Source organism: Crocuta crocuta, unplaced genomic scaffold, assembly GCF_008692635.1.
Source record: "Crocuta crocuta isolate KB4526 unplaced genomic scaffold, BGI_CrCroc_1.0 scaffold93, whole genome shotgun sequence".
Lineage (NCBI taxonomy): Eukaryota > Metazoa > Chordata > Mammalia > Carnivora > Hyaenidae > Crocuta > Crocuta crocuta.
Window position 1 is genome coordinate 2,425,480 of NW_027529641.1, and position 13,143 is coordinate 2,438,622.

Below are 13,143 nucleotides of genomic sequence, written 5' to 3' on the forward strand. Positions count from 1 at the left end.
CACTGCCCTCCAAATGCCCATGCCACCTTCGCTTAACAAAAAGCTAAGTACCACGGATGCCACTGATGAGCTTTAAACAGAGGCAGGGATAAGCACAGGGGACAGAGAAAAAGGAAGGAGATAGGAAAGAGGGAAGAAAGGGTGTGCAGGGTTAAGAATAATCGGTTCCCTTCAGAGCAAGCAACATGTCTACACCACTTGGTAGTTTATAAAGGACAAGCCACTACATAATTTTGTCTCCAGTGCTCCAAACCCCATGAAGCAAGAGCATGTTATCCCCATCTCTATGAATGAGAGCACTTGGGGGGGAGGAGAGACTAGATGACATCCCCAAGGTCATACAAGGGAGGAAGCTGGGGACATGGGAAAGTGCTAGTTAGTCTAACTAACCACATTCCCTGGTTTGTTTCTACTCCAACAGCCTTTGGAGTTACAGAATGTGGGGATTCAAGAAGTATTACTCCTGGGTCTCTGAGGAACTCACTGGATAATTTCTGTGACTGAGATTTCCCTCCTCAACCGCCATTCACTCATTCCCCCAACAAATCATGATGGAGTCTTATGGCACACCAGGCATTGTCTAGGAGCATGAGTTCACCTTCATGGGGATTTCACACAGATGAGTCCTCGATGGCCAACTCAACTGTCCCCTTTTCAGAGAGCTACTCTTGACTGTGCAGTTTCAAGTGGCCCCTACTGTCCTCAGCCAGTCCCTCTTGTCTGATTTTCCCATAGTACTTAAGACTCCCGGAAACCATCTTTATTCACTATATTGCTGCTTGTGTCCTCTAGAAAATTAGGTCCTTCAGAACAAGGCCATTGTCTCATTCAAAGCTATCTCTCCAATAGTTACCACGATTCCTGCACACAGTAGGCACTCAATAAACAGCTGTCCAATAAGTGGTAATGAAAACCAAGGAGAGCTTTTTTCCAGTGCCTACTATGTGCCAGAGTCGTATGAGACTATTTACATCAACCATCTCATTTAATCAAGATCAGCTATGCAAAAATAGAAGAAATGTGAAAAGGCAGTTTTAACAATGGCCAAGTGCTTGGAAAAATTAAAGCAGAACTGGAAATGCCTGCACCCCGGGCCCCTTAATGTAAGAACAAGGGCCATCCTGTGACGTTAAAAGGTAACAAATTTAAAATGAAAAAAAGGAAATACATTTTAAAACAGCATGTAATCTACCTGTGGAATTCACCGCCACAGGATATTATTGAGGCAAATAGTCTAGCAAGATTCAAGAAAGGATTAGGCATTTATATGAATAGGAATAATATTGGCAGTTACACTAACTAGGTTAAAAAGTTACAAGGCATGTCCGTCCCGGGCCCCAGGGCATAACTGTTCACCAGCTGGGGTGAGGAAGGAATTTCCCCTTGTGATGGAGCGTTGCATAATTGGCCAGATGCATGATGGCTCGAATTTTTGCCGTCTCCCCTAACATAGGCAGAGACCACTGTCCAGGGGAAGTTCCTGGAGAAGACAGACCAATGACTTCTCACCATGGCGTTTGTGACTCCATGTTGCACAGTCCCCAACAAGAGGTGGATTCATACCTGAAAATGTTTCCATTTCAGAACAACAGAAACGGTGAAAAATAATTTTCCTCATCCTGATGATGAAAATATTTCACGGGCTGAAATCAGGCCCGGGCTGTAATCTTATTAGCGCCACAGCCAACGCGCCCGGAGGCTGCACGAGCGTTTCCAAACCTCAGCACATCAGGGTCCTGGGAGAATCTTATACAAAGGCATCATTCGGCCATTTTTCACATCTGTCTAACACAGTGCCTTACGCACACGCGCTCGGCACATATGTGTTTAATGGAAGTGCGTTTCTGCAGGTGTGCTAAGGAACGCTATTCAAAATGCCATCCACTCACATTCCAAAGCTTTTCTCAATTACACTGCCAGGCACAGGCATGGATTCTTGGTGATGTGTGTCGTGCATTTTTTTTCCAGCCTACCATGAAAACCCCAAAAGGCGGTTGTTAGCCTTGCGTCCAAATCCAAGCATTCACAATAACATGCCATCGCACTAAAGAAAATAGTGCAACTAAATTATTCATTAGACTCACTTACTTCACAAACCTTGGGTGTTGCTGGTGTAGACAAGGCTCTGAAGAAACCGTAGCAGTGGCAGAACCACCAATGAAACAACAGCCCCAGCATCGAGGGACAAAAAATATTCTGGAAGCCAAAACAGAAAAGGACATTTTAATGTAAACCCTCAAAACAGCAATGACCCTAAAAGATTTCAAAAGTAAATAGATACATAACAAAATGTGGCACAGATGTAAATATATGTGTTTTTTCCTGGAATCAGACACCATAGTTGCCATTAATATTGTCAAACGCATTCTCACACAACATAGGTTAAGAACCATCGGTCTAGGGCTTGGTCCTCAAGAGAATTCTCCAGTCACTCTGGACAAAGTCCTTTCCACCTAAATGCAAGATTTGCTTCCTTGTAAAATTTACTTCCTTAAATTGGCAGAATAATATTAATTGGATTCTCTTACTATAACATCGTACCGAGCGTATTTAATTCCCATCCAGAGAAAAGACCTTAAACAGTAATTGTGGCTTCAGACACCTACGAGGCATTTTATTGGCTGGTCGCGGTAAGCTTTTTCAACTTTGGCTGTTTCTCGTGGTCCAAGCTTTGCCATTTACTTTTCCATGTGATTCCCAGAAGAGTAAAGTTTGGCAGATTTGTGTTCATCAATGCCGACTTGTTTGGGGTTTGGAGTTTTAAGGCTTCTTTGTAGGGTTTGTTTGGGTTTTTTTTTTTCTTTTTTGTGGCTAATATTTGATTTTTACTTAAAATTATCCACGTAATAAGGATGCCTGAGTGGCTCAGTTGGTTAAGCGTCCGACTTCTGATTTCAGCTCAGGTCATGATCTCATGGTTCGAATGTCAAGCTCTGCGCTGAGAGCAAGGACCCGCTTGGGATTCTCTCCCCACCTTCTCTCTATGGTTCTTAGCCACATGCACATACATGCACACTCTCTCTCTCCTCCTCTTTCTCTCTTTTTTTCCAAATAAATAAACATTAAAAAATAAAATAAAAGTATTCATATATCATAAAGAACTATAAGGTAAGAGTGTAAACTCTGTGAAATCAGGATGGGGTTCAGTTCTCACATCATCAGTCTGACCCCAGATAATTCAATGAATCTTCCTCTTTCTTCATCTGTAAAATGGACAAAAAATAAAATGTGGCTTAATCTGGCGAGTACACCCCCATGATTACACGTTGCCTGCCATGTACTAAGGAGACCATAAAGGTTATCCATTATGACGACTAAGCTTATTTTGCTCACATATCTGTCATCATCAGGAGTACACAAGTACAGGGGCGCCTGGGTGGCTCAGTTCAGCTAAGCTTTCAACTTCGGCTCAGGTCATGATCTCATGGTTCGTAGGTTCGAGCCCCGTGTGGGGCTCTGTGCTGACACTACCTCAGAGCCTGGAGCCTGCTTCCGATTCTGTGTGTGTCTCTCTCTCTCTGACCCTCACCTGCTCAGGCTGCCTCTCTCTCTCTCTCTCAGAAATAAATAAAACATTAAAAAAAATTTTTAAAGGAGTACACGAGTTCACATCCTATTCCAATGTTAAGATGTCATTTGCATATCAACATCAAGAAAACATTTTATAGTTCCATTCCCCATATTGCTAGGTTTACATTAAGGTTCTAAGTACCATAAACAATAGTTTAAAGAACATCTTTGAGGGGCGCCTGGTTTGCTAAGTTTGGTGAACGAAGCATGCGACTCTTGATCTTGGAGTCGTGAGTTCGAGCCTCATGCTGGGTATAGAAATTACTTAAATAAATACATATTTAAAAATTAAAATTAATAATTAAAAAATTAAAAATTAATAACATCTTTGAGCACTTGGTGGTGGTGGTGATGGTGGCGGTGGTACTGAGATGGATTCCCAGGAGTAAAATTATTTGCTCAGGGGTTACAAAAATTTTTAAGGTCCTCACACACACTGCCAAATGAGTTTCCGAAAGGGGTTTTGACAATATTCCACAGCTGTGTAGGACTTGCTTTTGACCACTGCTCTGTAAACAGTGGCAATTACCATTTATCAGGAATAAAAAGGGGGGAAATCCAAAAACTAACAGAAAGACCGTATACAAGTAAACTTTTGTATTTCTAGATCTAGGGGGGAAAATGCTGCGAATGGTATGAATTTTCATTCCCTCGGCGTCTGTCGGTTTCCTTCCAAGCCCTTTCTCAAAGTACTGTGCTCGACCTCTCAGAAATGCCTCGTCCAGGGCGCCTGGGTGGCTCAGTCGGTTAAGCGTCCGACTTCGGCTCAGGTCATGATCTNATCCAACAGGTACACACCTCATAGTTTTCCGGCCAAGCCAAGTCAGCTTCCTGTTTTCTGCCTGGCGTCCAGTGGTCCTGTGAAGGCCAGTGAGTCACTGCCCGCCCCGGCACGAAGACCACAAACTCAGGAGCAATCCCAGAGGAAACAGGAACCTGGCAAGGCCAGTATATAAATATTTCCTTGCAAGGTGGAGCCACGTAGAATGACACAGCCTGCCTCTGACCACAAAACATGGAAAGTGTAACCTGATGAAGGGTAGCGCCTGAGCTCTGAAAGCCATAATCTGAGGAGGAGCAGTTGGTCCGTGCAGCTTCGCTAAAGGCCTTGATATTACCTGGTTTTGTGGGAAGAGAAAAGGAAAGAAAGAGAACACTTGGGCCTTTGGTCGTGAATTTACCACACGTGAAAGGTAAGGGTCTGACAAGGTTGAGATGGAAATCTTCAAACTCAAGGCAACCAGAAAGAGGCTCTTCCTCACCCTTTCCACACCAATGTCCTGATGACCCCTTCTTGCTCTTGAAACACGTCCTAAGGAGCCCCAAAATTCATTTGAAGTCTGTGTGGGCATTTTTCTAAAGAGAGGGCATCCGCCCCCCCCCTCCCCCCCGCTTGGCCCCATAAAACTCTCCAGGGAGGAAAAATCCCTCCTAAGATGCTATCGCTGACAAGGCGCCTTCACCTGATTCTCCCCGTGAAGGATTCACATAGAAGGCGCAAGTCGTAGTTGGGCTCTTTGGACATTTCCACATGGCGTGGCATCCTTTGCTAAATTCTAGAACCTGGTGTTCATTAAATAGGCTGAGAAGACTAGTGATTCCAATGATGGGGATCGTAAGTGTGGCCTTTTTTCCTAGCTCCAAAGGTGCCTGTGCACCTGGGTGCGAAGCGTCCCTACAGGCAGGCCACAGGGTTGGTGAAATGAGGACTCAGGCTCCTACCACTCAGTACCCGTGTGATGCTACGCAAGTAGTGAACCTCTCTGGGCCTCGGCTGCCTCCATGTTAACTGAAAATAGAACACCTGCCTTGCACAGTTATTGTGGAGGAAGCCCCTATTCCTGGTGCACAGAGGTCATTATGTACACACACACACACACTGACGCATATGCAAATACATGTGCGTGAGCCTGAGTTTTTGAAAATCAATTACTCCTCTCCATTTTTATAGCTCACAAGGTGATTTTTGAAAAGTCAATCAAGAAAGGAAGGGAAGAAACAGATCTTCCTCTCCCAACAAGGAAAAGCAATTAAACGTCAAATATTAACTGTTCCTGGGAGTAAATTTTTTTAATGGGTTAAAGGCCTGGCCATTACAGGCCTCCAATATGTAATTTCTAAGAAAGGACTAGGTAATATTTTTTAAAATTAAGTGGAAGATAAAATGCTAGAACCCGTACATCTATTCAGAAACCACTTTTTTATCCATTTTCAGGGGCTTCCCAATGGCATCATGCCTTTTAAGATACCCAATCTGTTTAAGAGCACTTTATTTCAAGCCTTCACTTGTGAGAAGCATTGATTTATGACAGGGCTGATTAAAGCAATGGTGTCTTAAGCAATAATGATTTCAATTACAGGACTTTTCACCAATGCGCATTATTCTGATTTGCTCTCCACTTTTTCCACATGTCTATTCACTAAGGGAGGGAGCAGAGGTAGGTGGGGTAATTTCGAAAGGTCCCTGGGCAAATTTAATATCAGAAGGGAACGTATAGACAGGTGGACTGATGTATCCTTTTGGATGATGTGAATGTATTGTATTTTAATATGCTCTGACAAACTTGAACAACTCCCTGATGGGCTCCTACCCAATATCATTAGGGTTATTTAGAGTTCTAATTCTGCTCTATTCCCACAGGGGCATATTGAAGTCATAGGAATGTGCAGATTACAAAATCCCTCCAAGCACAGTACGTGACAGTCTCCAGTGTCGGGCTGGAGGAAACCATTAAGCTCACAGTTAGATATTTAACTCATTCACATCTGACAACAGAACACATACCAGGGGCACCCGGGTGGCTCAGTGGGGTAAGCGTCTGACTCTTGGTTTCAGCTCAGGTCATGATCTTGCGGTTTTGTGAGTTCGAGCCCTGCACGGGGCTCTGTGCTGACAACGCAGAGCCTGCTTGGGATTCTCTCTCTCCTTCTTTCTCTCTGCCCCTCCCCAGCTTGCGTGCATGCTCTCTCTCCTTCTCTCTCTCAAAATAAATCAATAAACTTTTTAAAACAGGGGAAAAAACATAACACATACCAAATATCATCCCCTTATCTGAGTGTCTCTCCCATGAACCAGGCTGGTAGGTAAGAAAGCGAAATCAACCTAGAGTCATATGATAAGTTGCAACAGGAAAGAGTCCTGCCTAATGGGGGCACCTGCTCCCGGGCTCCAGCTCATTGTCACCATGTAGGGCTGTGGACCAAATAGTGCCACACCCTCAGAACTTTCAAAAGAATCCAGAAATCCATATTGTTGTTCTGAAGTTCAAGTTTTCCGATTTTTAAAGTTTAGATAAACACTGGTTAATTGATCTAGTAATTGGGGGGAAGATATGGCATGACATTTTTTGCTTAATTAACAAAGTATTTGAGGGCACTAGGGTGGCTCAGTCGGTTGAGCGGCCAACTTTGGCTCAGGCCATGATCTCACAGTTCATGAGTTCGAGCCCCACATCGGCTGGCTGCTGTCAGCACAGAGCCTGCTTTGGATCCTCTATCCCTGTCCCCTCTCTCTCAGTCTCTCTCTCTCAAAAATAAATTTAAAAAATTTTTTTATTATTTTGATTCTGCTACTTCATAAACATGTAATGAAAATCTACTATCATGCTAAAAACCATGTGCCAGGCACAAAAAAGAATATCTATTTTCTTCCATCAAGTAACTAACAGTCTCGGGGCACCTGGGTGGCTTGGTTGTTTAAGCGTCTGACTCTTGATCTCAGCTCAGGTCATGATCTCAGTCTGTGAGTTCGAGCCCCATGCTGACAGTTTGGGATTCGGCCCCTCCCCTACCCACTCTGTCTCTTTCTCTCTCAGAATAAATTAAAAACTTAAAAAAAAAAAAAAGGAACTGAGAGTCTAGCACTTAGTATAAGAAGTATGAAGAATCTCATGTTCAAAAAATTTAGGAGAAATGTAACCTAACATTGGGATTCAATCTATCACTTATCTTTACAGTAAGGTTCTCTTTGCTTTTCTTCAAATAAGTTAGTTTGTCCTTTGGCTTTGCTTTGAAGCTCTGTTTTAATTTGAGAGCTACTCCTGCAAATGCTAAAATTCAGGTAGGATATATTCCCCCTTAGAATCCCGTACAGCAATTGGAAGGGAAAATTCTGATCACACCTTGATGAGTTGTCTTCCCTCCATCGAATCAATTTTACAGGTTTCTTAATTCTGTGCTATTAATCGGATGCATAATTTCAAGCTAGCTCTTTGGTTTTTAATTTTTTTAATGTTTACTTATTTTTGAGAGATACAGATAGAGTGTGAGTGGGGGAGGGGTGGAGAGAGAGGGAGACACAGAATCCGAAAAAGGCTCCAGGCTCCGAGCTGTCAGCAAAGAGCTCGACGCGGGGCTTGAACCCACGAACCGTGAGATCATGACCTGAGCAGAAGTCAGACACTCAACCAACTGAGCCACCCAGGTGTCCCTCAGTCTAGCTCTTAATCTTAACTACTCTGTGATGCTGTCGTCTTTATGAGAGCTAACCAGCAAATGCTTTATGCATCAATCCCTCTGCAACATCACCTTCATAAATTTTTTAACTTCTTTTTTTTTTTTTTTTGGAATTACAGAAGTCCCAAGAGACAGAAATGAAAGTGTTGGGGTCCAGCCATTAGAATTTTCAGCTTAGCACTTAAAAAATGATGAACCTAATTGCTTTACAGAAGAAAATCAGATCAAAGTTAAGATTCTCTCTTTTTAAACTTGGTAATTATTTCTCAGACCCCTCCTTGAAATGCCTTAAAAGTACTTGCGTTGAAATGTATATGGGCGTCTTCCTCCTTCCCTTCAAATACGCTTTGTCCTGACTTTTCTGGGTCGCCTTCCACTGCCCCTCTTTGATGGCACTGCCTGAAAGGAAAGTTCTCAAACATCACCGCCACTGGCATGTATAGAGACAGTAAAAACCCGTGGTTCGCTGTGCTAACAACTAGGCATCGCAACGTTTTAAACACAGTATTTGATACATTCTGCAGCTCAGAAACAGGCAATTACAGCAGACCTCATTTCCTTCTTTGCATAGAATTTCCAGCCAACCCTGAGCACACAGATCTCCTTTCCGTCGTGTCCTTCCCAGCCCATCCCCATAGCAAATCCGCGTCTGCTTCACAGAAAGCCTTGAATCACAGCAAATATACTCCAACTGCCCTGGGTACTGGATGTTGGGGGAACATCTGAACCTTCTCATTTGCTTTCTGTAGCAGCCAATTCTTACAATGTTAGAAGCCACCTTAGCGATCCTTCTCCAACCCCTTTATTTGACAAATGAAGGGGGAAAGACCCAAGGGGAGACAGGGACTTGCCCAGGCTCACACAGCAGGGCCCTGGGACTTTCCCTCTGGTGCCCTTCCCATGTCCACTCACAGCCATTGTGCTGGACCAATGAACAGTTCTCAGAAATAGAATTTTAAGTAGACATCGCCATGAAGACGAATTTATTATAAAAGCACTGAGGGGGCCCCTATTTTGTGCCAAGTGCCCTGTTCATCTCCAGAGACTGGACAATCCATGGAAGGCATTCTAATACTGATTCGATCCCCTACTAATGATTCCTCCTCACTGAGTCCATGCACAGAGCACCCACGGGCTGAACGTTGCCTACGGAGTGAAAGCTGGGAGGAACCTTAGAGTTTTCATCCGGGCTTCTTGTTTTATAGAGGAGGAAACTGAGGCCCTGAGAGTCTTTAGAGCCAGTTGGTGTCAGAGGCAGGTCTAGAACCCATGAATGCTGATCACCAGAGTCGTGTTCTATTTGCTTTAGTACATTCATCTATTTCATAAGGCAGCCGAACATGGGGGCTCAACCTATCACGTTTATCATAAACATCTTTGTTACCTGTCCCCATGCTGTACTCTGAAGCTCCCTTTTAATTTACGGACTGCTCTCTGAGTCCTAAAGACCTTCTGGATCCATTCCTATTAGAATCCCCAGCAGCGGGGCGCCTGCATGGCATCAGTTAAGCAAGGGTTGGACGCTTGATCTCGGCTCAGGTCATGATCTCACAGTTCCTGAGTTCGAGCCCCACCTCAGGCTCTCTGAACTGACTGTACATTGCCTGCTTGAGATTCTGTCTCCCCTTTTCTCTCCCCTTCCCCTGTTCTCTCTCTCTCTCCCTCCCTCTCTGTCTTTTTTTCTCAAAATAAATAAATAAACTTAAAAAAATTGGGGGCACCTGGGTGACTCAGTCGGTGAAGCATCCGACTCTTGGTTTTGACTCACAGTTTAAAAGTTCAAAACCCATGTGGTGCCTGCTTGGGATTCTCTCTCTCTCTGAACTCTCTCCCTCTCTCTCTCTGCCCCTCCTCTGCTTGTTCGCATGCGCTCTCTCTCTCAAAATAAGTAAATAAACTTTAAAACATATTTTTAATTAAAAACTAAATAATAAATAAATAAAACCCCATCAGTGATTGGACAGAGGTCCTTGGGACCCAGAGTTTAGCTAAAACCCGTGCAGTTGAACTACAGCCACCGTATGGGAGCAGCATACACCCATTCCTCTAATCCCTTCTAGATAAATCCAAAGAACCGGGGTGAGAAGCCTGATCAACAGAAACACTAAGGGTAGAAGTGTAGGCTGTGCCTACACCACACTAACAGAATTGTTCGGGTTACCACAGACATTTTAAAATCGTCATGCCACTTTATATATTTTTTCAATAATCTTGTAAATCAACAGTGTTCAATAATCTTAGCTGATTCTATAAGTGCTAACTGGACCCATTAAAGGAAAAATAAGTTAGATCTTCTTTTTTTTTTTTTTTAATTTAATGTGGCCTTCCAGGAAGCTGCTGCCTCTGGACATAACTACAGAAAATTAACACAATAAGTAAAGCATTATCGAAGAGCTATTAACTGATTACGCTAATAAAAACCAAATGGGGGCCTTAATTCTGCCCCTCTGGGAGAGAAGGACAGATAAAATAAACAACAGAAAAAGAACACGGAGTAAAGGATAATTGACTTTAAACAATAATAATACAGAAACCTCCTACCAAGCAACAAAAAAATAAAAATAATAAACAATAACAAAAATCCAGGTTTTCTAGCTCCGTGTTGCAAAAAATAGAAGAGAAACTTCATTCTGCCTTGTTAAGACCTAAGTCTGAGACTAACCAGGGTGTTTTCCAGGCTGACAAATCGGAAAAATTAAGGCGGGCTAACAAGGAAGTTCTTAAACACCAGGCACCTGGCCGCAATGGCTCTTTTACTGCATTGTCAAAATGAGGAGCCCTTTCTGTCCCGCTCAGAGGCAGTCAGAATCGAAACGTTCAGAGCTCGGGATCTGTCAGGTTGGGATGGAAGGAAGGTGGGGGCCAGTGATGCTTGGCCTTCATAGAAAGGGTAGAACCAGACAGAGGAGAAGATGAAGACAGGATTTCCACTGCCTTGGGGAGAGGCTGGAGGCCCTGGGAACCCACCCCATGCCCAGAACTGCCTGTTGGCTTTATCCTGAAATCCTTGAGCGTGCTTGACATTAACTCTGTGTAGCAGAGAAAAAGGCCGTTTCTTTCCATTTTGTTATCTATAACATGGCCCAGCCCCCTGCCTTCAAACCTAGCCAGGAGCTTACCGTTTCTCTTACTAAGTGCCTGGCAGGTACGTAATGTCCAGACGCTATGCGCACATTGTCCGTCATTCTTACATTGAACTTGCAAACCAGGGAGTGACCCCAAATTTAGAATTGCAGAAATGGAGTCTCAAGGTGATAAAGAGACCATTCATTCAGCTCCCCACGGCTATCGGACCTGACCCTCTCCAAAGGCACTCAACCCTTCCCCCTCCACATAGGTGACCCCTCGCTGTTCCTAACTGTTGCGATCACTCTTTTTCCCAGTCTCACCGTGGAAGCAACCCTCTTTGCATGGTACCTACAAAGCCCCAGGTCGTTTTTACTTTTCGCTGGCAAAAGTCTGCAAATTCCAATGAAACTAATTCCTACATGAGACAATAGTCGAGCATTTCCTCAAAATGCAAACATTAAAAAAAAAAAAAAATCCTCCACAAGACACTAACTTTCAAGGTGGTAGAAAATAGCCTGGTCGTTTCATATCATGTACTATATAAAACAACGGTGGTTCCGATTTGTAATGAGCATGTTGGTCTGAGAATTGATCTCCCACAGAGGAATGTGGGTTTTTAAAAAAGAAGTTTCAGGAGGTAAGTGATGGGGTTATCTGTATAGCGATAGAAACTCTTTGCGTATGAAAACGGTAAGACTTGCTCAGTACTGGAAAGAGAAGGCTGGCGACATCTAAGGCAGTTGTGAACAGAAGGTTCAGGAGGGGGATTGCCATTTGAAGCCAAAAACACTTTCCAAAAGTCAGAGTTCTTCAAAAAGCAGTGTACTGGGTGCCTGGCTCAGTCAGTTAAGCATCCCACTTCGGCTCAGGTCATGATCTCACCGTCTGTGGGTTCAAGCCCCATGTCAGGCTTTGCACTGACTTCAGCTCATGTCATGATCTCGCGGTTTGCAGGTTGGAGTCCCGCGTCAGGCTCTGTGCTGACAGCTCAGAGCCCAGAGCTCGTTTCAGATTGTGAGTCTCCCTCTCTCCCTGTCCTCCCCCGCTCACACTCTGTCTCTCTCTGTCTCTCAAAAAATGAATAAATGTTTAAAAAATGCTTGAAAAATGCAATGTATTCAGGCCATCACATTTAATAGTGAAATATTAGAGGCATTTCCAATAAAGACTGTTGTTAATTATCTGGAAGTGCTAATCATTTGCAATATAACAGGAAAAGATGAAGAAATAATGTAATTTGGAGGAAGAGAGCAAAATTATCACCATTTGCAGATAATAGTTACCTACATGATTCAAAAGAAGCCATTGGCAAACTCTCTAAATAAAAAACAGTAAAATGGTTGGGGCGCCAGGGTTGCTCAGTCGGTTAAGCGTCCAACTTCGGCTCAGATCATGATCTCACAGTCTGTGGGTTCGAGCCCCACGTCAGGCTCTGCACTGATCGTGCAGAGCTTGCTTCAGATTCTGCAACTCTCTCTCTCTCTCTCTTTCTCTCTACCTCTCTCTCTCCCCAAAATAAATAAACCTTAAAAAAATAATAAGCATGGGGTGCCTGGATGGATCAATCAATCAAGCGTCCGACTTCAGCTCAGGTCATGATATCACGGTTCGTGGGTTCGAAGCCCCACGTTGGGCTCTGTGCTGACAGCTCAGAGCCTGGAACCTGCTTCAGATTCTGTCTCTTTCTCTCTCTGCCCTTCCTCTGTTCATGCTCTGTCTCTCTCTGTCTCTCAAACATAAATGTAAAAATAAAATAAAATAAAAATTTTTAAGCAGTAAAGTGGCAAATGCCAAGTAAAACTATGTGAGTATAACTTTCCTCTGCAGTTATACAATTTAATAGAGAAATTGTATTCATAATGACAATGAAGAAACTTAGGACTGTAATGAGAAATTACACATGGAAGCCATAACTTTGCAGAAATCCATGGGAAAAGATAGACGGTAGATGAGAAAACTCAGAATTAAAGACTTCAAGTCCCCACACACTAATACGTAAATTGTACTCACATTTTGAACTAGATGCCTTCGTGCGGGATAGCAAAGAGC

At 43.5% G+C, this 13,143-nt stretch overlaps 1 protein-coding gene across 1 annotated transcript in view; it reads right to left on the reverse strand.

Moving 5' to 3' along the window:
* The window catches only part of LOC144230171 (uncharacterized), a 106,817-nt gene that overhangs the window by 72,262 nt on the left and 21,412 nt on the right, over positions 1–13,143 (reverse strand). The window contains exon 2 of the mRNA XM_077762366.1: positions 2,089–2,196. Coding sequence (XP_077618492.1) covers positions 2,089–2,196 — 108 coding nt within the window. The remainder of the gene's footprint in view (positions 1–2,088; positions 2,197–13,143) is intronic.